Source organism: Lepisosteus platostomus, chromosome 7, assembly GCF_059453375.1.
Source record: "Lepisosteus platostomus isolate fLepPlt1 chromosome 7, fLepPlt1.hap1, whole genome shotgun sequence".
NCBI lineage: Eukaryota > Metazoa > Chordata > Actinopteri > Semionotiformes > Lepisosteidae > Lepisosteus > Lepisosteus platostomus.
In genome coordinates, this window is record NC_142617.1 from 6728384 (window position 1) to 6754199 (window position 25816).

Here is a 25816-nt window from a genome sequence, read left to right on the forward strand (position 1 = left end):
AATGTCAGTTTGAGTTTGTTTCTGAGCAGTAAGACATCAAGAACTATGAGACATGTAATAACTTAATAATCATCTAATGCAGCAACAGATGTTAAGTATAATTGTCGAACCTCATGTCTAACTTGGTACGCCTTCCTGAATAAAAGCCAAATCAATTTATTCCATTTAAATTCTTTTGATCTCAATTCATTTCAGACATTGCATTAAGACCCCAGATCAAAGAAACATCTCATTCCCTCAGGAGAAGTCCATTATCTTCTCCCTTGTTTATTTGTTAAGTGGCAATCATATTAACGTACTGTACGTGTTCATTTAATCTCGGAATAAAACAGAATATATCAAGTGATACTTATGGAGTTTTTTCTTTAAATTCTAATTATTCCATTCATTTGTTTGCTTTGGTCAGAAATGCATTCTGCCATTTTGTTTTTCTTCGAAAATGACCCATGACTTTGAAAGACTCAGCCCATAATTCCATGAAATAGCTTTGCTGGTGTTCTAAGTATAGAAAACACATATTTTCCAGATCCTTATGGATTAATACCTTCAAGAATAGTGTAATGAGCCTTGCCCTTAGTTTATTTGCTGTTCTTTGAAAGTCAAGAAAAAAAAAACACTGAAATTGTTTCTTACTGGACACGACATCCAACAACTCTTGACAGAAAAAAAAACCCCATCAGGAACCAGAATCTATTTCTTTTGCGCTTTTAAAAATCAAGTCATGTGGTGGTTAAAGTGCACATGTAAAGCAGTGCCAAAGGTGATCTGATATTCCCTTTCCGGAGCTCACTGGTGTGCTCCTGATGAGAGTGCGCAGGATGTTAATGTGACCGCAGACTGGCAACACCACAGACCCACAATGCTGGGGCACTGCACTCTGATACCCTCGTGTTTTCACTGGGCATTTATCCATCATATGGAGGGTGCATTAACAGTGCAGATGTCATTTAGTTGGCAAAAAATTAAACAGAACTGTTGTCTATTTCCCGATCTAATGAATACATTAGAGGAACAGTGCCCGTACATTACGCTGTGCACAGTATGATCAAACTTTGGAGAAACCAAACTACCACACTCAGGCAGCTAGACGATACCCTCCCCTCTCCCACCCCCCTCAGCGCGTCTCCCAAGGTGGAACGAAGTAGTTTAATATGATGCAATCGCTCTATTGATGACTCATACCGGAGCTCCGCTGTGAGAATGCAGGGTTCTTGGTGACGAGTTGAGATTATATTTCTGGACTCGGTTTGCTTGGTTTGGCTTTATTTCTACAAGACATTTCTATGGACCTGAGGTCCACTTTAGTATGCATGGGCTGTCAGGGTCCTTATTTATGAGGGCAGCAGACCTCTGGTGGGTTGATTGGTGCCACAGCTCTGGGCTGGAAGGCTGTTCCTATAAATTATATTATGACACCATTTACATTGATTTAACTGAGGTCCATAGAAATTAAATTAGCATAAAAGAAGAAAGCAGTAAAGGCTCCATTAGAGATGAAGGCTCTTATCCGGACAGATGTGACTTGCTTTTCTGATTTTTCCATAAAATACTTGTCAATTTTTTTCTTCTTTTTCGGAGCAAGTCTCTTCTCAAATGTTTGGTAATTACACCTCTGAAGAATATATCTGCATCTTCATTAACATGATGACATTGACTCAGTTGTCTCAAACATAAGTGTTAAACCAAATGTAGAACTTTACTCTGTTAACCTTGGCAGTGTCAATTCTGGTATGGATCCAAAAGGTTATGCATTTTCAAAAAAAAGTATTTTACAATGATCACATTTACCAAAAAAACATTATTAAGCAGGAAAGTTAAACAATGTTAGACGATATGTTTATATTTTCACTGGGCATACCAGATTGGCCAAAATAAATTTCAGTTTTTCATTTGTAAGTTTCCCTGTATGTGCAAGTTCTGGGTGAGTTCCGTAGATGTTCACCTTTTGACCCGAGACAAACTTCTGTCGTGTCTGCAATGACCACATTTTCTGTGTGATGTTTTTTGGTTGGCATGTGGAAAAGTAGAAAGACAAAATGGCTTCAAACTCCAAAGCCTTAACTTTTAAGCGATTCTGTGTCTGCGGCGGAGTATAAAATCAACGTATACTGCAGTCAGACAGACATCTGTTTAGATTTCTCAGCGCCGCCAAAAACCTGCCAGCTCTCTCGCAGTTTTTGATGCATTCCAGACAGCAGTGTAATTTGTCTTTCCTATGTTATTAATCTTTCTGCTCATAATAAAACCGGACCCTTCCATTCTTATGGCTGTTGGCTGAGCCTGAGTTACAGTTTTAGTATACACGTCTTTTTATTTATACACTGAAAAGCTGTTGTTGGAGACTCTCAGAAGAAGGCAGTCAAGAGGAATATGTGCTGAGCTGTAGAGATGGGCAGCAGCAGAAACCATTTACTAGTTTTCCCTGCCATTTCCCTTACACCAATAATTCATCTATGAACAAGTATACTAATACATTTTCTTCTCCCATAACTGTTCTCATCAAGGGTCTCTCATTCCCCTTTCAACCTACCCCCCCCACTTACAGACAGGCACACGTATTTTCTCCCTTCGCTAATACCCACATCGTACAAACTCTTCCCGATTGAAGCTTAAAACTGACGTGACTAATTTTCAGCGCAAGAGTCTAATCCAGCAGAGTAGGAAAACCAAGCGTGAACCTGTACTTTCATCCACAGAGTTTCACTGAGGGTTTCGGCAAAACAGCAAGACTCAAAGCAAGAGAATTGGGCGTCATCTTGGCTTGAACCTGTGCTTTCATACAGAAAGTCTTTCACTATTTTGTTTTTGCAAAGAGTCTCATAGCTTCCCAGTGTACAAAAACAACTGTGGCGCTATGTTTAACCCGCTAATTGATTTGTGTACCGAATTAAGAGATTGCCTCAGAGCTTTTTTAAGAACATAAGAACGATTACGGCTTCTTCTACGACCCTCCCTGAGGTTACAGAACACACATACAAACATACTGGTGAGTTGTTGCCCACTTCCGTGCTCAGTATATGGTGTGTGAAGATGAAATGTAACAGAACTTTACCTTTTCTCATTTTTATGTGGTCCCATCACAATGTTAAGCTTTTCAAAGCCTAGTCGTTGGGAATTTTTGTCTATAGTATGATGAGATTCATGTTCTAATTGTATCAGTCATGGTTTGGTGTACAGTAGTAGACCAACCATTCGATATAAGAAAGACAATTTCCTCTTGTTACATATTTGACTTTCTGGGCATCTGAAAATTCTGCTTGTTTCGAAATAAACCTCAACTGGCCCCATGTGCATTTAAGCACGAAAAATGATACGTTTCTCCAAAAACAAAATTTTCTGTTGATAAGCTTTGCTGCTTTCATGACACATATAGAACAAATGGTCAAAGAGTTCAATCACCTCACATTCATTCCTACTCAAAGCCTAGTTTCAATTAAATTGCTGTGTTTAGCATTGTTATATTGATCTCTTTTGTAGAACGGTAATTATTTTATCAGACCAGATTTTGTTAAGGGCAATGTAAATGACTCATGCATTGTGAATTGCACTGTTTTTAACAATCCTGTGCTTGCACAACATTTCACTGCTTCACAAAGGGCAAAAATGTGAAAACTTTATATCAAGAGCAGGAATGAGAAGACCATTAAGCCATAATGTTATAATGTCGTGACTAAATAGTTCTGATGTTCTGGGAGAAATAAATGTGCTAAATTGTATAAATTATTAAAACCAAATATCTGCAAGATAGACCAACCCCTGAGATCTTGTCAGAAACATATCAGTCAAAAGCACTATGAAGTCTTCTTAAAGAAAATGTTCTTTCTTGTCACTGTTTGAAAGGCTATCTGTTGTCTTAGTCTTTTTAATTGTATTGATCGTTCTTTTTTACTCCATACCGATTGTTACATCTTGGCAACATTTCAGGATGATCTGTCAGACATGAAAAAATATAAATGTATGAATTCCATCAGGACTGTGCTTTTACAGCCATATGGCTCGGTGCATTCTGTTGTGTTTTTGGTTTTGATTGAGTAGTTTCTGACAGTATGATTAACTTGGGCTTGAACTGCAGTATACTGTAGTATTTTCTTCAGCTCTGTGCAGTGTATTTGAAGGCAAAAATTGGAAGACGAGCCTGTCCACAGAGATGTTTGTGCCTTTGTTTTTCTTTTCTCCGCTATAGTCCTGCTACCAACATGTTTGATTCTCCTGTGGTACCCTAAGAGAATACTGATTGGTCTCGCCTCCAGCTTCTCTACAGTACTGTATTTACAGACAGCTTACTGGTCAGAAGTGATGCAGTGATAAATCTATAAGTATAAAGCTTATTTCAATTTAATGTGTTTTTTTTTCAAAATTATCAAAGTCACGAATGACTTTTTGTCTCGAGATTTTTTTTCCTGAAAAAAGTGATTATTGGCTTATTGACTTGGATGTTGGGTGCACATGTTGTACGATGAATCATAAAGTCTGTTTTCATGGAGCCACAAGCATGTTTAACTAAGAGCACCAGGGGAAAAAAGCACGGCAATAAGGAATTTTTTTCTCCTGTTCAGAGTCAGCTAACCAATGTATGGTTTAAGTTAAATGCATAGTTGGAACGGTTAAAAAATACACAGAAAGAGAAAAAAGTGGCCTTTAATCAGAAGGTTTTTGGCATCGGGAGTTTTTCTCTGCAACCCATATTCCTGTCTGCTCTCTTTAGTTTGCACAGCTTTGGTTCTGTAGAAACTTATAAGACTGTACAGTATGTCACTGCCTAGTAACTATCATAAAGCATGAAAAATATGCAAGTGCTTTCTATAAGGCTGTTTTGTTAACATGCATATTAGCTTTGTTAACAAATTAAAATTGACAATACTCGGAAGAAGTACCCAATCATAGTCTTGCTGATCTGGAATCGTTCAGAAAGGAGCAATCAGATACAATACATTCCTGGGCTTAAAAGAACGTCTGACACTTGCAGAACTTAAGAATTTCTAGTTCTGAAAGAAGAGACTGGAAGGGGACCATCCGAGGTTTGAAAATCCTCAGAGGCACTGACAAACCAAACCCGGAGAACTTCTTCAAAATAAATGACGAAACACGAACCAGAAGACACAAGTGGAAATTCTGTGGAAGTGCTTTGTCAACCAAGACGAGGGGTCACTGTCTTGCACAGAGGGCTGAGTCGGTATGTAACTGTTTCCTCAGCCATGTTTTTGAAGCCGATAAAGTACTCTGGTTTCTTTCAAGACATGTCTGGGTCGGACGGCTTCAATAGCTGCCAGTAAACAAATGAGCTAAATGGTATGAATGCCCTTGTTTGTGACCTTTCTTATGCTGAGGGCAAAGGTAGGCTATATTATTATTAAATATTTGGCTTCATGCCATGTCCAATACCACATGAATTTACTATAAGTGTGGAATAAAAACTCCTTAAATATGTAGTCATGTTTTTCCTCATGACTCAGCATTGATTTTGAGCCTCATAAAGGATAGAAAACACATCGTGACACAATGTTCAGATGAAGGACTGCTTGACCGTGGTGGGAAAGTATTTAATCACATCAGTAAGTGTTTTGATACTTGTCTTTAAAGCTAAAAATAAAGTAACATTGAGATTCGTCTTGGTGGTAGCTGTCATACCTTTCTTCGTTTGTCATCTTCCAGTACCCTAATCCACAACAATTGATCAAATAGGTACTAATGGAACTGTTTATGTAACCCTGTTCCACACTTCCATACAGGCACGCTTCTAAGCTGACTGACACTTGTGCTCTGTCTCAGGTTTTCAGAAGTAATGTTTCCCCAAGCAGGCTTCTGTACAGATTTATGAAACGTAATCCTTTATGATGTGTGTGTCATCTTTACAGACTGCAATCATCTCCACCAACATGCTCAAAAGTCAGCTGACAAGTCAAATTTGAATTAACACAATTACCAGGAGTGCTGTAGGATTTCAGTGGATCATAGCTCTCAGTATATGAGTATATTAATAATACTTAACATACTAGCAGAAATGCGCAAGTCTTAATCAAGCAATCCTTTAAAAGTGAAGAACAAATAAGCAAGCATAGAGCAGTACTGCATATACGGATACATTGTAATAGTACACCAAGATAGATATTAACATCTAGTTCATTTAGCTGTGCTTAAATGCTTATTTTTAACAAAACATAATATCCCATTAGAAAATAATTCAGTGTGTTCATGATGCATCAATTCAATAAAGTGTGCCAGAGAAAGGGCAGATAGTTTAAGTACCATTTTATAGATATATAAACCCTATATTCAGTAACACAAGGACAGCTTTTGTGTCCTTTTAAAATCTGAAGTAGGGTACTAAAACATTTCTCTTATCAAATGCATCAGCTCACTCTTCAGTAGTTGCCTTCTACCATCTTTGGATATGTGCTCTTCCCATTTTCTGCTGCCTAACATGGCCCTGTAAAGTTATTTTTTCAAATACTTGGGCACTCCACTCTTCCCTGTATGTTACAGTAGCTATCATACTGCACCACGTGTTTACATCTAAAGCTGGTCAGTACGTAGGAAGAATTGCTTTAATGACTTTTTATTTTTAAAATTGACTTTTTAAGGTGACTAGAGCCTCCTACTTTAGATGAAAGCCAATGTTTTCTTTTTTTAAAACGTTGCTTAAACCAAGGCCATTCATCTGTAACTATAGGTGGAAACAACACACTGGGCTTAAGAGAGAGCTAGAAATGTGTCAGTTATAACTCTCGGCACACAAAATTAGGAACGTCACTGCAGACTCTTAATAAAAATTCATTTGTTCAGTTTGGCCAGTAGGAAGAATAAAATGCACATAAAAGTATAAGAAATCAAAGAAGAAAACTGTGATATGAAAACAATATGGAGGCACTGTTAATAACATTTATCTGATCATATAGTCCTATTTGAACATCCATTATTAAAAAGCTTATTGAGAATACAGCATTGCCAACTGATTCTTTATCTCCATAAACCCATCTAGATTAAACTATGTACCAAAGAGAAGTAATTAATGCCAGTGCATTAATTAAAGACATTGACAGATCTTGGAGGTGTGTCAAGACTTGATGTGTTTAGACTTGAAGGCATTCATAGATCTCTTTTTCTTAAACATCCTCTTTTATGCAGCTCTGACAGCTGAAACGGGAGGTTTAATAGATATATGGAGTAGCAGTGCTTCACACGCCCAGTGACCACGATGAAGTAGAAGCTGGGTATTAAGAAGTGTGCTGAGGGAAAGACTGCGGCTGTGGGATTGCGCTCTGTGCCGAAAATCGGACGAGTTCTAAGAGGTTTCATACTGCTTGTTCAAGATGCACAACTGATGCTGGGCAGCAGAGAATCCGAAGGGCTTTTAGTACATAGACGTCTGATGCAGCAGCGCTACACACGGCCCTGTTTAAGTCCAGGGAAAAGGCATCAAAGTCAAGAAACTGCCCCCATAGCACCGGATGAGAACTGGTGTAAAAATCAATCCTCCCTGCGTGAGCAAAAAACTGTCAGACTCCTGCAGGCTTACCCAACTGTAAACTCATTCTTTCGCTTCTCTCACTCCCTGTATCTACACAGTAAATACTTTTACAAAATATGGCTGAGCTGCACATGCCTTCCAGAAAACCTATAGGAGATCAGGCTCGGCTTGCTGGTTAGAATATTTACAACAACATATTTTGTTGTAAATGTCTGTAACATGTCTGTAGATTTTATTTTACTTCTATTTTTTGTCTTGTTCCATATTAATTTTATTATTTTTATTTGCTTTGGCAACACTGATTATACCCATCGGTCATGCTAATAAAGCACCTTGAATTGAAAAAATAAGGATAAGATGTTTTCAAAGCAAGTTGTTTTTTTACCTACTTGATGTGGCATCAGTGTGCAATCACATGCACGAATCTCCTAGTCACCTTTACCTACAGTTGTGTGCCTGCTAGCTGTTACTCTTAGACTTGTTTGTCTTTATTTGTTCCTACGTCCTCTTTCGAAAGCACAACTAAAAATTAGACGGGTTAATCTTATGCAGTGCATTCGAAATCCAGTTAAAAAGTAGGTCCTTTTACATGCAATTGGGGTAAACTGAAATTCTGTAAGTATAAATAAAGATTCCAATAAACACTGAGGCTGAACTGGGCTCAAGCTTTCCTTTGATTGTAATGCGGCCTGATGCAGTTCCTTCCCTTGCTTTAAGTGGTTGCTTACTATAATATGATCGGAATGTAAATCCCTGGGAAGGACACATGGTGCGGAAGAGTGGACACTCCCTCTTTTATTTTCCCATCAAGGCATCTCTTTCTCCGTGGGTAAGAAATCCATTTCCTTCTGGGTTTGTGGAGATGCCACACGAAATTAGGTGAAAAGAAATTCTCTGCCCTTATTAAAGCTGCGTGAGGAGTATTGCTCATCCTTCTGCAAAGCAAAAGAGATTGCCGAATTAAATAGATGCCCCCCTTTCACAGCTATTAGCTGATATCATTGGCTGAGGATGGTGACAAATGGTCTGTACCTGCTGGATAACCGCAATAATAATAAACGTCAGGATTAATGGACACCCAGCTGTGTGCGAGAAAGCTTTAATTCAGTCTCTTAGTTGTGATGGCAGGGCCCTGCTTTATCAGTGTCATCACATTCCCAGGATGTAGTTCTAGTTTTGCATGCTAATACACGTCCACTTATACATGAAAGTGAATATATACAAACAGAGCAACAAGCTGTGTATACAGGCACACAATCCCCGAGTATTCTGTCGTGTTTCAGCAAATCGCCTGACATATGTTCTTTGTTATTGGTGTGACACACCGGAGGGATTATCGCATGCCGGGGGGGTCTTGCAAAGGTTGGATATTCAAGCCACAATACATGCCTACCCGTGTGAACAGTAAGTAACCGGAGTTCTCCTCCATCTCATTCACATGTACTCGAGTAACCTTGACAAACGAGCCAAAATCCTGTTGCTTTCTTTTTGAGTTCCAGCTGACCTATTAGTGTCTTCGGCCCAAAGCTGAGCAGCCAAACTGTTCACCGGTGTGTATAAATCAAGACACTGTGAGGGGATTTACAGAGGTAAAGGTAATGGCTTTTCTAAGCAGAGCTCTAAATATTGCTCCTACTGTACAACTGTGTGTATTGAGCAGCTGATCATGCAAAATCAGGTTAGTGATACCCCATTGGGTATGTACTTTAATGTAATGTAATGTTTCTTTATTAGCCCTATACAATTTCTTGCATTAGGAATTCGTCTTTTTGCATACCCCAGCTTTTCTCCATGGAGACACAGACACACAGACAGGGAGAAGCTTGGGGTCAGAGTGCAGGGTCAGCCATTGTACGGCGCCCCTGGAGCAGTTAGGGTTAAGGGCCTTGCTCAGGGGCCCAACGGAGTAGGATTCCTCTGCCGGCCACGGGATTTGAACCGGCAACCTTCCAGTCACAGGCACATATCCTTAGCCACAGAGCCACCGCTCCGCCCATAGTATAGTAGTGTTTCTACAAAGAAAGGATTTCCATTTATTGCCCTTTTTAAAAAAAAATGCAATGCTTTCATATGTTGGATTTATGTGTTACCAGTTGTAATGTTAAAATTTTCCATCCTCAGCTGACTGCAACAAAGTCTATCGTACAAAATAGTGACGGATTAGCCTTCTTCCGTTTCATGTAAAACTGTGGGGAAGTGCAGCCTATAAACTGGGGCCCTATAGGTGTAAAAACATACTTGGTATTAAACTCAACAGACATATCGACATGTAGAGCCATTTATACCTCATGAGCTGTAGAATGAAATCTAATACCCTCACCAGGTGACCACAATTAAGTGTTGCTCAAATCTGTGCTAATGGGGTTGTGTTTAAAACCGATCAGAAAAAGGAAGTCTGACAGCAGGTTAATTGATCTAGTAGTTGTTTATTATTGGTAACAGAAAATAAGGCTAAGTACATGTCCTTTATAGGACTGACATCACCACTGCCCATTTACTTTTCATGAAGGAATGAAAACCTGTATTGACCTTCCCATGTCATTTGTGGAATTGAGATAGTCCTGAAGATTTCATTGTGTTGTATGTTGGTGTACCATGTTTTGAAAAACATTAATATCTGTAGTTTTAAGAATCAGATTTTTTTGTGAAAAGATGGTGGTTAAATTGACTAAAATGGGAAGCTGTTTTAATAAGGCAGTTTTTCTAACATCTCCATGTTGATTTTGATGTCTTTGTTTGAAGGTCTGTGTAATTATTTAACATATCAATGTATAAGTTGAAGCTACTCCATACAGTATATTCTATGCACAAAAAAGTACTTTGTTGTCTTGAGTCAGTGATACTTAAAATAGTGACCAAGGATCAATTCAGAAATGTTTATTTTGTAATGGACCATTTCACATTTTTATTTCCCAGAAAATCCTATATACTGGGAATTAGATCTCTCTTAACAGCCATTAACAGTCAGTGAGCTTCCTCTCCGAGCTTCCCGACTGCCTTCTGTAAAAATACAGTCACAATCTCACAGTGTGCTGCTTAGTGTTCCAGTGAAAAATGCAATATGAGCTGAATGCTTCCTGATTTAATTGATTTCTAACTGAGTTGCAGTCTTAATTGTCTTGCATATTGGATTTGAGGTAAGTGCTTATTAATTAGGATTTCATGCAGATGAATGGGAATTCTGTGTTAATGCTGGATAAGGGATGCTCGTGTAGCCTTACATGCTGCAGTTCACAGTTGGTATCTCTTGGTTACTGAGCATTTAAAGGCCATTTGCCTTATGTCATTGGCAGTGTATAAAACAGGACAGCAGAGGTGCCTGCATGTAATGCACAGCCCAACATGCAGGCTGCTTCCCATAGAAGGACAGGCATGTTAATAAAGTTTTCTTTCCAGCTGGCTTTTAAACACAAATGGTGCTCTCTCAGCTAAGCAGTGTTGATAAAGAGATCAAATCTAAAGTACATGCTCCAAGGGGATAACACTTCCTCTATCTGCCCTGCACTGTTTGTTGTGGAAACCCTTATAGCATCAGTATAAAAATCAACAGTCACCCCTGTTGCAGCTAATAAATAGGCTTAATCTCGGCACCGATGTCCCAATTTAACAGTTTGGCTGAAGCAAACAAAACTGCAGTGATTGGAGTTCGATTTCTCTGTCCCGAGCTGATTCTTAGCCATGTCACTCAACTTCCCTGACTTCCTGAGCTTCGGAATATCTGACACCTCTTCCAGGACTAGTGTGCTTGGAGTTTAGCAAGGGGATGAGAGCACGGCTCTCGCACTCATGTCAGTCCGTGTTTGTGTCACAAGCCCCGAGCTTGAGCACTTTGTGTTCCTGGCATACACTGAACAGGGGAAATTCAAACCTTTTTTTTTTTGCTCCACAGCAGAATTTGCTCCTCATCAGTTGCAAGTTATTAGACTCGATTCATTGATGACATTTAATACATCAGTCAGGCCACGGATGGACATCAGTTTAGGCTTGCAAAACATTGAAATGTCGTTTCAGGATTTTGACTCCAGCCCTATCGGGACAGAAACATGGAGTCAGTTGTGCACTAGAGCAGTTGTCTCCTTATTGGTGTTTTTCTTGTTGAAGCTGTTCAACAAGACCCCTCAGAAAGTGAGTATCTCCATATTCACGTGTCTTGTTGCTGTTCGCCAGTACCGGTTGTGATCCTGCTCTGCTCAGCCTCCTCATCTGCCCTGACACATCAGAGGCAGGGGTGGCAGCAGAGAGAGCCCGCTGTCCGAACACATTCCACCGAGTGTAACATGCCTTGTGTTGAAGCTCTGCGATTAGTTTCATTTCTGGTCTCATCTCTTCAGATTAGATTCTTCTGCCTCACATAGCCTTTGTCTGCCCCTATTTCCAGCAGCCTAATCAAGAGGCCTCATGAACAAACTCCCGCTTTCCATACAGTACTGTACATTGCACAAACCTGCCCTGACTTTGATTCGACAGGAATGGATTTGCAATGAGGTTCACATCTGACAGTTCAAGTATATACAAATGGGCTCCCATTCAGCACTGAGGTTCATTGACATAACTTTGGGAACTCTCTTATTCTCTTTCACTTTTATTATCTAAGCCTACTATGGCAAGGCAAAAACCATAGTCTGGAATCTAAACTCAGTTTACCTTTATTCCGTTAGATTAAGCAATTCTCATTAAGACAAGTGAGAATAAGATCTCATTTATAGTGTTGATGTGGAGAATGCCTGTTTTCACAGCAGATCATTTGTACTGTATTTGAACACAACCTTCTAGTTATAAGTCCAGAGACCAACCACATTGCTGTTGCTAGATCTGATATCAAAACTACACATGACCACAAAAACACAATGCCTGATGCCCATTTGAAGCTAATGTGTAAAACTCTGGGGAGATTCAACAAGGAAAAGTGTACTGAAGCTTTTCGGTGTGATTTTTCTCGGAAATCCTGATGCGATAATGATGAAGGGACACAGAGGGACAGATGGATAGAGAGAAAGATGACATTGGAGGCCCTTGCTATTCTGCGATTATGTTCACGCTGCCTGCAATAATTAAATTAAACACCTAGGCCGCAAACTCCTTTTATAAAAGAGCAACACAATGTCCACCCACGCAGTAGAACTTGCCACGCAATCTGCAATGAGCGGCTCATCGTTAAATGGTCACCACTCCGTGTTTTTTTCATGATTGCTATTATAGAACATGGAGGTTGTAAGTAAGAGGGAATTTTACATTTGATATGTCGGTTTTGTATTGCTGATGTCTGGCTTCACGAGATAAACAAATTTCTCTCTTTATTATTCTGGGCCCTGTCTTCAAAACATGAGGCACTTGAATGGGGGATTTACAGTAAGTGTCAAAATATTTTTAAAATATTAAAATATTTTTTAAATAAAATCTGTGATTTTAACAGTTAGCAGATTACCTTTATCAATAATAATTGCTTATGATAGTTACACTAGAGAGATCGAAGCACTTTTAATTTATGGGATTATGTTGATTTCAAATGAAACATTTTGAACAAATAGGCTGACTCAGAGCAACAAGTAAATCAACAGATTGCTTTTGAGGTCTCGTGCAGTTCTCCTGCAGAAGTTCTCCAAATTGAGCATACATTTCAATTACAGCCATTAACAATATCTGATTGTGAAGGTTTAATTGATCGATAATTGGAATAATGACATTATTGGTTAGTACTGTGAAAAAAGATTAATATTTCAATAAAAAAAATACTTACAAAGGCTTACTACAATGCAATAAAAACAAAGTCTGCGATTTCACTTAAAAGTAATGAGAAACCCATTGTAAAAATGCATATAATTTACAAATACATGCTAATCTCTGGTGGAGGAACTGGTTTAGGAAAACTGTAAGAGGAACTACAGGAGGAACTGTAGGGATGCAGGGAGTCACAGCACAGTCCAGTGAAGGTTTAAGATGAGTGTAAAGGTTATGAAAACGGACACTTCTGGAGAACACTGAAGGAAACACACACAAGGTGAATTTCCCATGGTGCCCCGAAGTGCAACAGTGTTACAGAGGGTTTTATAGTCTGAGTCCAGCCATGTTATTACCATGAATGGGGATTTAAGAATCCACATTGTACTTATGGTCCAGTGGCTCTTCTGGATGATGTTGTCCCGCCTTTCAGGTATTTCTGTGGTGTCAGGTACAACAGCAGGTCATGGCATGTCATGTCATTTGCCAAACCGCTTTATACCACACGGTGTTGTGGGAAGTCAGAGCCTGCCCAGCAAGCAATATGTGATGGCTGCAATGACTCGTATGACAGTGGCATTACCACCCTGTTGCCTGAACTGTTCTGATCTCATCACCTAGGCAAGGCTAGGCCTGGTCAGTACTCGGATGGAAGACCCAACTTTGTTGCTGTTGCAAGTGGTGTTAGTGGACCAGTAAGGTGCTCTTCCCTCTAGACTTTCAAACCAATGCTCCAGTATTGTGACCAGGAACACAGCATAGGAGGTGCTGTCAATTAGCACAGGATAATAAACTGAGGGTCTAACTACTTGGTCATTTGAGATCCCGTGTCACGTTTTGAAAATAATTTCAGTAGTAATCTTGATGTCCTAGCTAAAGTACTTTCTGGTATTTAAAAGTCTGGCACACCCGAAGGCCCCCCTTGTTGCAGCGGATCCTCAGTAGCTTAACTTGACTCAGTGTATAAACCACAGGATGAAAGTAGAAAAATGGTCTTAACACATTTTTGACACACGTGGTAATGTAGTGTAAACTGTGTGAACAATATCAGTATTTCTGGTTTCCCTCACATCATCCAGTGAAAGGCACAGTGTAGAGAATGAGCAAAGCCTGCCTCTGTTGTTGTGGGTGTATGCATGACTTGCTGGGTTTCTTATCAGCTCACAGCTGTCCTGAAAAAAAAGCCTGTTTTTAATGGGCTCTCAAGAGCCCCCTGATGTCATTCCTGAGACAAACTGACATCCGCACAGGAAACATGCTGAGAAATTCCTTCTTCCAGACCATTTCTCCCAGTGTTCTTTGGTAGGATTTTAATATTCATTTTTGAAACATTTACATTTATTTTTTTAGAATTAACTGCTTCTGTAGCGGTGATAAAATATCACCGCCTTTAGAGAGCCAACCACTGTTTGAAGGTGGCTAAACAATGTTGATCCGTTTGGTAAAGACCATTAAGAATAGTGGGGGAAGATCCTTGTTTGTTTGTAAAGTAGAAAAGGAATTACAGAGACAAATTAGTTTTTTGTTTTAGCATTGCTGTTAAAGTTGTCGCTGCTGTGAAGTGAGTTCCACATGAGTGGCTTTTTCACTTGCGAATTGTCACTTCAATCTCTGACACAGGTGGCCCATCAGACAAAGTGACCATTGCTTCTGAATGTGTGTGTCGAATTCTGAATACTTGCCACTCATCTCATTAAATCCTAAATAAGCTGACATCAAGGTTAAAAACAGATGAGGTTGGATCTGATAGCAGTTCAGGTTTCAGCTGCAGACAAACAATTGAACATGTAACACCTCAGGCAGTTTGGGAGCAGCAACACATTTCCAATCAAGTTCAGAAATTTAACTGCTGGGCTCAAGAGCATGGTCTAAAATTCAAAAGCTTTTAAGATGAATGACCTTGTGGCACGGCAGTGGCATATGACATTTCAAAAGCTTAGCATTTCAAGATCCTTTTCAACTTTATGTACAGTATACAGGAAAACTTGATTTGCAGAAACTACAGAACTACTCAAAGGCAAATAACTTAGAGTAGGTAGTTAAAAGGTAATGCATATCAATTCAAATGGAAAGATGTTAAACTGAAGTAGAACTTTGCTTTTGTTCAACCAGCATAGTCACCACTATGAGTTTTCGATCCACAGTGTCCTTCCACATTCTTCTCCTGGCTAAAATGAAATACTACACACTATGGTATTCAAAGAAATGGAGTTTATTTAATGAGTCAAAAAGACAACAATTGTAAGTAAAAATCTAATTGAGTATTCCTGCTTTGTGTGAATATATGTTCAGAAATTGGGATGAGGATGATCGTTTACCTTAAAAAACAGGGTGGAGTTTTAAAAGCTCTTTAACTGTTTTCCATTTTCATCAATGTGAAAGAAGCATTTTCCACTAGTGAACTAATAATCAGACCACATCACAAGCCACTGCACAAATAAACAACGTTTATCTCTGAATCATTCTTTTTGCAGTGTACTGTGTGTTTAAAAATGTATGCAGAGAAAAAGATAATGCCCTAAGATGTTTACTCATTAAAATTTTATAAAAAGAGTTTTAGAGAATTCAGGACCATTTTATTATAGTGCATTAGGTAGCATGCAGAACACACCATGCCATCGCAGTACTTAAACAGCATTACAGTATATCTCCTGCATGCACTGCAAACTAGCATGTCCTGAATTTGGAAAGCCATAAGCAAACCAATTTAATAATCACACTAGTAATCCCAGGCATTTTGCATCCCCCCCAGCAAATTGCTGCATGTTGTAAATTTGGTTTATAGCATGCAAGACTGTGACTAGTATTGTAGTCATATGCTTTTACAGAGCAGAAGCCTGTACGTCTTCACCTGCCAATCAGACGAGTGGGTTTCTCTGGTTAATTATGGAAGAGCTCATGGGGTTCCCTGGAGATACTGCATACCCAAGTATTAACCCTGGTAACAGCCAAAGAATCTGGGGAGGTGGAGGGGATGGATGGAGGATGGGGAAACATAAGTCATACCCCACAGGGAATTCAAGGTTTTTACTGTGCTTTTTTACAGCAGACTGAAGACATCAAACTGAAGCGCCTAGGAAAAATAAATGCTACTTTGTTTTCGCTGTCGGCCACAAGTTCTTTTCTGAAATTTTCTCACGGAGGGTACAGCAAATTCAATTAGCGCCTGGCGTGTTTATTGCCAAATGACGGTTGCTGATTGCAAAGAGTCAGTATCTGGTTACTGTGCAGGATTGAATTCTATTTAAAACTAAAAAATAGAAGAATCTGTATGCCACTTGGGCACTGCCTCATCAATTAGAAGTCCTAATATTCTGTCCCCGCAGTTCTGTGTGACATGAATTCTGTGGGCAGGTTAAGATGACACTTCGAATAGTCCAGAATCTTGCTAAAATTAGATTCTGTATCTAAATTGCATGTAAATTGTAATAAAGGCTGAGTTACTTGGTTAGGTCAAGCATGAAATGTTAAAGTCAGATGCAGTTGATGGGCATTATCACAGTCAGCTGTTATTAATTGCTTGACAGATGTTGTTATCAGAGCTTGAAAAGGAGGCGTTTAAAACATGCAAGCAAATGTATTAAAGCAGTCGAGGTGCAGTAATCACAGGGAATTTAGAAATTCCATCTGCCTTGGTCTCAGTGAACTCCTGGGACACTCTCCGTGTACAGTATAGAAACACTGACACCTGATTTTTTACAATAAAAGCAAATTAAATCACAATTAAATGAGAGACGTCTGTGGGCTGATCTTTCAGTGGAGAAATAATGATGGGTCCAAGCAGCAGAGTAGATGTGCTAACACACAAGCTCTGGCTGGCAAATTAATTTTCAACTTGAGCGATACAGCACAAAGGCACCATCATGATGTCCCATTGCAGGAAATTCACTGTTCATTATTAATATGCCTTGATTATATAATTAAATGGCATGACCTTTAATGAGGTTTTTGACTTGGAACAACAGCTAATTTGTTTTCCTTTTTCCAACACCCACCAAAACTGCAACTGCAGTCTTGCCTTCAACGTGGCCCAGGAGCTGGCAACATAAGTTTGGGATTTCTGTGCTGATTGGACAGTGTTTCTGTATTGTTCGTCCTTCTTCAGTCACACAAGGCACCAAGGTTAAAACTGTAAAGTAAAGTAAAGGTTTAGCTGCTTAGATTTATTTTTTACAAGGAGGGAGGCCTAGGGGCATCCTAGGACAGGGGACTGAGAAGGAGATAGGTAGGTAGATTGAGGGGGCCTGGGCCTGGGGAGGGGGTGGAGGCAGGTAAGTACAGTAGATGGAAGATTTCCTAGGACAGGGTAGTGAAATAGAGATAGGTGGATTTAGCTAATTAGATATGACCATATTCTTGGTGAGCACATCATGAGATAGGAAAGAGTCCTTTGCTTCAGTAAAAAGAGCAAAAGGTGTTTTCTGGTGACATTTATATAGTGTGGGCAGTGCCTGCAGAGTTCCCCTCGTAACACACACACCTGTGTGGTTCAATCAGTGGTCATGGAGTCTCACCGAACTTGAGATTGAGCTTTATTGCCATATGTAACCGGTACATGTACTGATACAATGGAATTCGTACTTACAGAAAGTCTCTCGATTGTAAAACAAGTGTAAAAACACAAAGTGCAAACAGTGCATCAAGACAATAGACAAACAAACAGTAGACAATGTACAAGTAAACAAGTAAACAGTTCGAATGTAAACAATGCAGACATGTAAACCATGACTGCAGATGTGCAATAAATACGAAAATATAATGAGGTAGATGGTGAAGGTGTGGTCCGAGGGGCGTGGTTAAATGTGTTCGCCAATCACACTGCTTGTGGGTAGAAGCTATTGAGGAATCTGGTGGTAAGTGTCCGTATGCTCTTGTATCTCTTGCCTGAGGGCAGTGGGGTGAAGAGCTCATGCCCGGGGTGGTGACTGTCCTCTGTGATGGTCAGAATTCTACCACGGCAGCGGTCCTCGTAGAGCTGTTTAATCTCTCTGAGACCACAGCCGATGTTCTTCTGGGCTACATTCACCATTCTCTGCAGTGCCTTTCTCTCTCTCGAGAAGAGGTGTTGCCGTATCACACCGTGATCCCATTGGTGAGGACGCTCTCGATGGTGCAGCGGTAGAAGTTCACCAACACAGGTCCTGGCATCCCCCATCGCTTCAGGCACCTCGGGAAATAGAGGCACTGCTGAGCCTTCTTCAAGATGATGTCCGTGTTCACAGTCCAGGTTAGGTCATTAGAAACGGGAATTCCCAAAAATTGGTGACTGTTTCCACTTCCGTTCCATCAATACTGAGTGGGCTGTGAGTGTGCGGCCTGTGTCTCCGAAAGTCCACTATTAGCTCTTTCGTTTTATTTCTGTTCAAGTCCAGGTTATTGCTAAGACACCACCTCAGCAGCTGTACGACTTTATCCCTTTTAAGTGGACTCGTCATCATCGCTGATCAGGCCCATTATAGTGGTATCAGCCACAAATTTAATGATATGGTTGTTGCTGTGTCTTGCTGTGCAGTCGTGAGTGAATAGGGAATACAGCCTTGGACTCAGACAGCAGCCTTGTGGGGTTCCAGTGCTCAGGGTGAGTGGTGTTGATGTTTTATTACCTATCCGCACCACCTGTGGTCTCTCAATTAGGAAGTCCAGCAGCCAGTTGCAGACAGAGTTGCACAGTCCTAATCCCCTGAAATTGAATGCTGAACTGTAGTCCACAAACAGCATTCTCACATGAGTTCTTAGTGTCCAGGTGGTCCAAGGCTGTACTGTATGTAGAGGGGACAGCATCATCCACTGATCTGTTGTTCTGGTAGGCGAACTGCAAGGGGTCCGGGGACTCCTTGATGGAGGAGTTGATGTGTGACAACACCAGCTTCTCCAGGCACTTCATCACCACAAATGTTAATGCAACTGGGCGGTAATTGTTCAGGCACGTCACTTTTGCCTTTTTGGGGAGTGGAACAATAGTGTTTTTTTGTAAGCAGGTGGGGACAATGGATTGTGACAAGGAGGAGTTAAAGATGTCCGTAAAAAACACTGTGTTCAGCTGGGCTGCACATATCCTGAGGACATGGGGTGGTATCCCATCAAGCCCTGCAGCCTTACGGATTTTACAGATGGACACTTTGTAGTGACAGCACTGAACCAAGTCTGAACTGGACATGACACTTTAAGACATTGTAATTGACATGAAAGGCTGAAGTATTTATTGTACATAGCATCTGCTATTTTTGTTCATAAAGAATATGATGTGCATTTGTTTCAAGACTAAAGGAACCTGTGAAGCCAAAAGAAATAATCAAAGGACACTGTCTTTCAGATGTTACGTTTTAGGGTCTCTCTCCTTAGAGGTATTTATTAAAATTCTTTTAAAAAGTCGGAAACATTTTAGAATGATGTTGCAAGTGTTTCCTGTTACGTGTCTGCATTTATTGTGAATCAGCTAATGAACATTAATGTCCCTAACCAAAGAAAATACTGTACATCCAGCACAAAACAGGTTATGTGAAGCTAATCTTATGAAGGTCAGAATGTTCCTCCGTATTCATGATAAAACAATCAGGTGCTGAAGAGCTCAGAGCTAGAATCAATCTAAGTATTTTCGATATAAACAGCAGCGTGACAGGAAGAAGACGTGGGGGTTTAGCAAGTGCACAATGTATCTAAAACAACAAACGTAATGAGGAAAAATATTGTTTGTTTTAAATACCGAGCTACTAAGCTGCTACAATCAGTATAAGCCATTCAATTTAGTCAAACTAAGATTTCTTTTTGAGAACACTTACTTAATAATCTACAGTATATATATACTTTTTTTAAAAAGCAGATCCCTTCTATTGTTAAAGGAGATATTTTGCAGGACCTTAGATACAAAGGCAAACATTGCCTTTTGCTACTTAGAACAAAGAACTTCTGAAGTGTTCAGAAAATTGTATTCTTTGGTGTTTCTGAAAAGTGTTAGCCTGTAGCTGGTCTGACAGGCCTGAGACAGCGTGTTCTAAACCATAGTATACCTCAGACCAAACACCACAAAATCAGCCTGCTTGTGGATGTGCAGTTCAGTTTTCATTGATCTGATTCGGCTTTGCATTTATTACTTCCCTACCAGCGAATATTGGGCCTGAAAGAGACAGATCAACAGCTTTCTAGGACTGTCTGCGCTCCTGCGTGTGAGAGTAGAAACAGGTGACGAATACATGGCACGTATTGCAAAAGTAACAAATTCAGTGTGAAAAACTCCAACATTTCTGTGTGTTTTTTTATAAATGAAACGATATGCAGAAGTGTATTGCAAACCCAACACCTACAAATTTAATACCCAGTGTTTGAGAACAGGCTCCTGTAAGTTAGAGGGATGATGACAAAGTCACCATTAAGATAAGAGATTTGAGATTCTCAGGGGGCTCCGTCTTTTGATTTAATTCAAACTCTAGATTTTTTGTTAAATATGTTTTTTTTTCTTCCTTCCATTTAAGAATTCGTATTAGATTTTGTTTTACAAACTTTTACAGCTGTGAGGATTGCAATTTGATAGAAGCTCTCTGCGAGTCCTTGCTTTGTTTTAACTTACATCTTCCGATCATGTACTGCAACTTGTATTCGGTCGGTCTCTCAACACAGACTGAGTGTTGTATCGATCAACGAGGGAACTTCAGGGCAGCTGTCTTGGTCAGCTGAGGGTTGTACTTACCCCTCTGTGCCTCCTGGGAGCCTGAATGCATCAGTGTGTGCTGGTTATATTGTGAGCATTCATGCGTTAATTAGGTTGTGTGCTGTCAAGATAAGCAGATTCCATTTGGAGCTTCCAAAAGTAACCATGTGCTGACGTAGCTCTGGTAATGTTGAATTCCAGTTCCATAGCCAGATCTGGCCAGCATCACCCCTTTTGCAAAAAAAAATAGTTGCGATAAGTTTTCTTATCGTACAACCTCAAATATGTTTTGCACGTCTTGTTCACAGCAATACAATGAAAGAATAATAGTACAGATGAAGTGTTTCTCCCTGTTTGTCAGTGTCACACTCATTCCTGCAGATTACTAGGCAGCATAGCACGGGGAGATGGGATAGCTTTCTGCCTACAGGTGAGCTTGTCGTATTCATAAAAACAGGAGTCAAAGCTAATATACTGTACCATGGCTCTTACATGGCGGGCCTGTTTCAGACTTTGTCCACTGTGTTCTTTCAAGGCCTTCCCATTTCAGCCAAGGTGCTCAGTAAAGGTGTGTCCCTTCAATTATTTTAAAGATCTTCGATTTCTGAAATTGGGTTTTATGCCATAATGGATGTACAGTAGGTAAGTTATCATCAAATGGTATTCATTCTAAGCTTTTCTATCAATTAGACATGTAATGTAGTCATCTCTCAAGATAGTATACCTAAAAATAGTCTTAATGGGTGTCATTACAAGACATCATATTCAAAATAATCTTGAGAAGAACAGACATAGAGAGGTGAAATGATTTTTCTGTCTATATACTTTAATAGCCATGCATTATATATGTGTATATTTCTATATCTATTTGAACTAAATGTACTGCAGTTGAATTGGTTTTGCCTCGAATGTGTACAGTGTGTGAACCCTTGTCAGGGGCTTCGGATGTATTTCCTTCTTTGCTGATGACGTTTTTGTGTGTTTGAGAAAAGTAGGCCTCAGCTTCAGTAAAGGCCTGTCACATCGGATCTGATATCAGGAGAGACCAAGTGTGTCTCAGGGCCACATCATAAAATCTGACAGCTTTGTTTTACAGACTCCTAAGTGGTTGTAAATATGGTTGTCAATTGTGCTCTGTGGCAAAAAAGGGATAAGTACTGCTAAAAGTTTGTGTTTACATTTGATTACTCTTTAAATACCTTCTCTTCACCATTTAATGTCAGAATTAGATTACCAGATGCTAATTATTTTAACCATGTTAAGTACTTAACTACTCAGATTTATACAGACTGAAGGGAAGAAAGAGGTGTAATTCTCAGGTCCCAGGTTCAATCATCTCTGTTTCGCTATTAAAAAAAACTACTTTTAAAGGTTTCAATTTATGAGTAACATGACAATATCTTTTAAAGATGTAATTTAAAAAAAAAGATTTGCAGTAGTGTCTTGCATCATACTAGAGAAAATGAAACAGAGATGATTGAACCTGGGACCTACTGTAATATCCTGTTTGTTGGCTTTTTTGATCACCAGCCTCACCGACCTGTATTAAAATATGAACTAAACAGGGAACAAAACTCACTTAGATGTTGAGCAAATAGAACTGGATGGCGATGACAAAAGAAGGGCGAGGGGGTGGTAGAAGATAGAAATAAAACAATAGAAATTTAATTACATACTTCTTATCTGTGTTGCTCCAGGGTTCTTGTGACACAGGGATTAGTCATAGGAGAAGCCTTTCTTCAATTTATGTGGAAGAGGTCTGAGGTTTTACAGATTCAGTTACCCGATGATAACTACAGTATGTAACTATTTAGAGCTGTTTGCCAGAGGTTATCCAGACTTTCAGTTCTCAGTAAATATATTATTATTTGCATCTGCTGCTCCTCTTTTAAACCTTAGAGCATCTGTGAGTTGTGGATTTATAGATTCATAGAACGCTAAAAAAAGCATGTTGAACACGGGTTTTGAAAGTTGTGTTTCTTCAGGGTATATAATCTTGATGAAAGCCTGTTACAACGTTTCTTTTGGTGGGCTGGATGTTTTTTTAGACTCTCGTGGCAAACAATATGCAAAAGCTGTAGGTGGGACTGTAATTATACCACCATAGATCTCAAAGGTGACGTGAAGAACAGGCAGAAGACTTGAATCATTTTCCACGCCTAGAACAATATAGCGCAGGTCTTTTGAAACAAATCCAGAATTGTTCATGTTTTTCCATGAACAGCTCACGGATGATTCACAGGGCAAAGTCAAGCAAACAAGACACGAAACAGGCATGAACTTCAAGTTAATTGTATAAAATATACTTCAAGAATTTTGAACCAAAAATCAGGAAGTTTATATGAATTAATACAAGAACTAATTACCTAAAGAGTGCATCAGGAGCTTTATATAAACACTAATTTAAAACTCACAAGCAGTTCACAACCAGTTCACAACCAGGAGGATGATCCATTAAGTTGTCAAACATTCATCGATATTTATAGACCGTTCTGAAGTTGTGGTACAAAACAATGTGTACTAAATCCTGACAAATAAACCTTGATTTTGAAAAATCACCCTTTAACTTCACTTAAAGACTGATTTGCTATAGCATGACACTGTTGAAACTGCAACTCAGGACAAGAGAATTTGTCTGTTTTGATGGAATGCTATTAAATTAAAAGCTCACTTAGACAGAATCTCTCTTTCTTGTATGAGGCTTAGCCCCAATTGTTTCCCTAGTGGGCTCTTACTCGTTGATAGGTCTTGTCAGTTGCTAGGTGACTCAGCTGAAACGGCTAGGAAAGGGCTTTTTTTACTGACAGCAAAGCTCAGCATACTTAAAATACCATTATTAAATGTCATAAAGGAAATTAAACCAGTTTCAATAATGGTATAAAAATTGATTGCAGACTATTGCTTCTCTTTCTCTTGTACTCTCTCAAGTAGTGTCATTATCTAGGTTATCCAAGGTACTGTTCACTCGTTGTTTTGTATATTCACTCCAATGCTGTACTTTAGTGGATTCGCTTTATATAAGGGATGATTGTAGTGTTTTTGAAATGATCTTCACCTATTCATTCCATGCCCGCTTAAGATATTTCTGACCCCGCAGCCTCAAGCTTGAACTTGGGGAAACCCTGAAGGGCCGACAATTTCGGCATCTTCAGCCTGTCTGGAAATCGGTCACGTGTTGCAGAGCTCTCTGTCACCACAGCCATCGCTGAATGAAGAGAACGAGGAATGTGCAAGGAAGGGAGATCCAGTGAGACAGAAAGCCGCATATGGAGAATAGTACCACAAGGTCAATTAGAAATCAGCCTAGTGAAAGGAAGGCATGTCTGTGAATAGGTACTGATTCCTTTCGATTTGTAACATTAGCTTCAAACGCTCTGCTCATAATCAGATAATAACATTGACAGTCCAAGTTCTTATTTTTAAGGATATTCAAGTTATTATATTTTGCTAAAACCAAACACAGGCTTTCTAAAATACATACACAGGCTCCTGGAACATATATTTGGATTATTCAGCTATTTTGTATAGCTTGAACCTGTTTATTGTTAGTATCTCGTTCCCATTAATACATATTGGAACCTTTGGAGCACTGTATATAGGCTGTTTAGACATCACAAAATAAGAATTGACTATTGTGTGTTATTTGAAAGTCCTTTTGTGTGCAGCACTCGTTGTTCTTCATCTGTGATGAACATACCTCAAATCCAAGAATAATCCAATAAACATTTATGGTGGTCCCTGCATTATTAACAATTGCCAGGTTTTATGTGTTAATGTGTAGGGTTGTCTTGGTAAAGGCTGATGTTTTCCTGCTTGGTTTGTCCACTTCACATGCCCAGCCAGAATGTCAGTCCTGGGGGGAGGAACGGCAAAGTTTTGGGTTTTTGCTTAGCATCCGTTTTCTTTTTCACGTCCTCCAACTTGCTGTTTTGTCTCCTCTCTCAGGCTCATATCCTTCAAGAAGCCCCGATGGAGCAGGATGTGGAAAGCCCAATCACCATCAGACAGCCCAAGCTGCCCAAGCAAGCCCGAGAGGACCTACCCAAACAGCTGGTCGAGAAAGAGAGAACAAGAAGGAAGATCCAGCGATACGTGCGCAAAGATGGGAAGTGCAACGTGCATCATGGGAATGTGAGGGAGACGTATCGTTACCTGACAGACATCTTCACCACACTGGTGGATCTCAAGTGGAGGTTCAACCTCTTCATCTTTGTCCTGGTCTACACAGTGACGTGGCTTTTCTTTGGCATGATCTGGTGGCTCATAGCCTACATCCGAGGAGATCTGGACCACATAGGGGACAACCAGTGGACACCGTGTGTCAATAACCTGAATGGCTTTGTCTCTGCCTTTCTGTTCTCAATAGAGACAGAGACCACCATCGGGTATGGCTACAGAGTCATCACAGACAAGTGTCCAGAGGGCATCGTGCTGCTCCTGGTTCAGTCAGTGCTGGGGTCTATCGTGAATGCCTTCATGGTGGGATGCATGTTTGTAAAGATCTCCCAGCCCAAGAAGCGGGCGGAGACACTGGTGTTCTCCACCAATGCCGTCATCTCCATGCGGGATGGCAGGCTGTGCCTCATGTTCAGGGTGGGGGACCTCAGGAACTCACACATTGTGGAGGCCTCCATCAGGGCCAAACTGATCAAATCCAAGCAGACCAAGGAAGGGGAGTTCATTCCCCTGAACCAGACGGACATCAATGTGGGCTACGACACCGGGGACGACCGGCTGTTCCTGGTGTCCCCCCTCATCATCTGCCATGAGATCAACCAGCATAGCCCCTTCTGGGAGATCTCCAAAGCCACCCTGCTGAAGGAGGAGCTGGAGATCGTGGTCATTCTGGAGGGGATGGTGGAAGCAACAGGTAATCTGAAAACCCCCTCATGCAAGCCTGTATTCACAGTCGGCTCCCGCACGTGGGTTCATACTCATGCAGAGCTGGTTTTTTTCAGGCTAGCCAGTCCTTTCAGGACAAGTGA

The 25816-nt window shown here is 40.1% G+C and overlaps 1 protein-coding gene across 2 annotated transcripts in view; it reads left to right on the forward strand.

Moving 5' to 3' along the window:
- kcnj6 (potassium inwardly rectifying channel subfamily J member 6) overlaps nucleotides 1–25816 on the forward strand; it is a 60923-nt gene that overhangs the window by 10990 nt on the left and 24117 nt on the right. For both annotated transcript variants that reach the window (XM_088638922.1, XM_088638923.1), the window contains exon 2: nucleotides 24777–25701. In XM_088638922.1, coding sequence (XP_088495048.1) covers nucleotides 24801–25701 — 901 coding nt within the window. In that variant the 5' untranslated portion in view covers nucleotides 24777–24800. The remainder of the gene's footprint in view (nucleotides 1–24776; nucleotides 25702–25816) is intronic.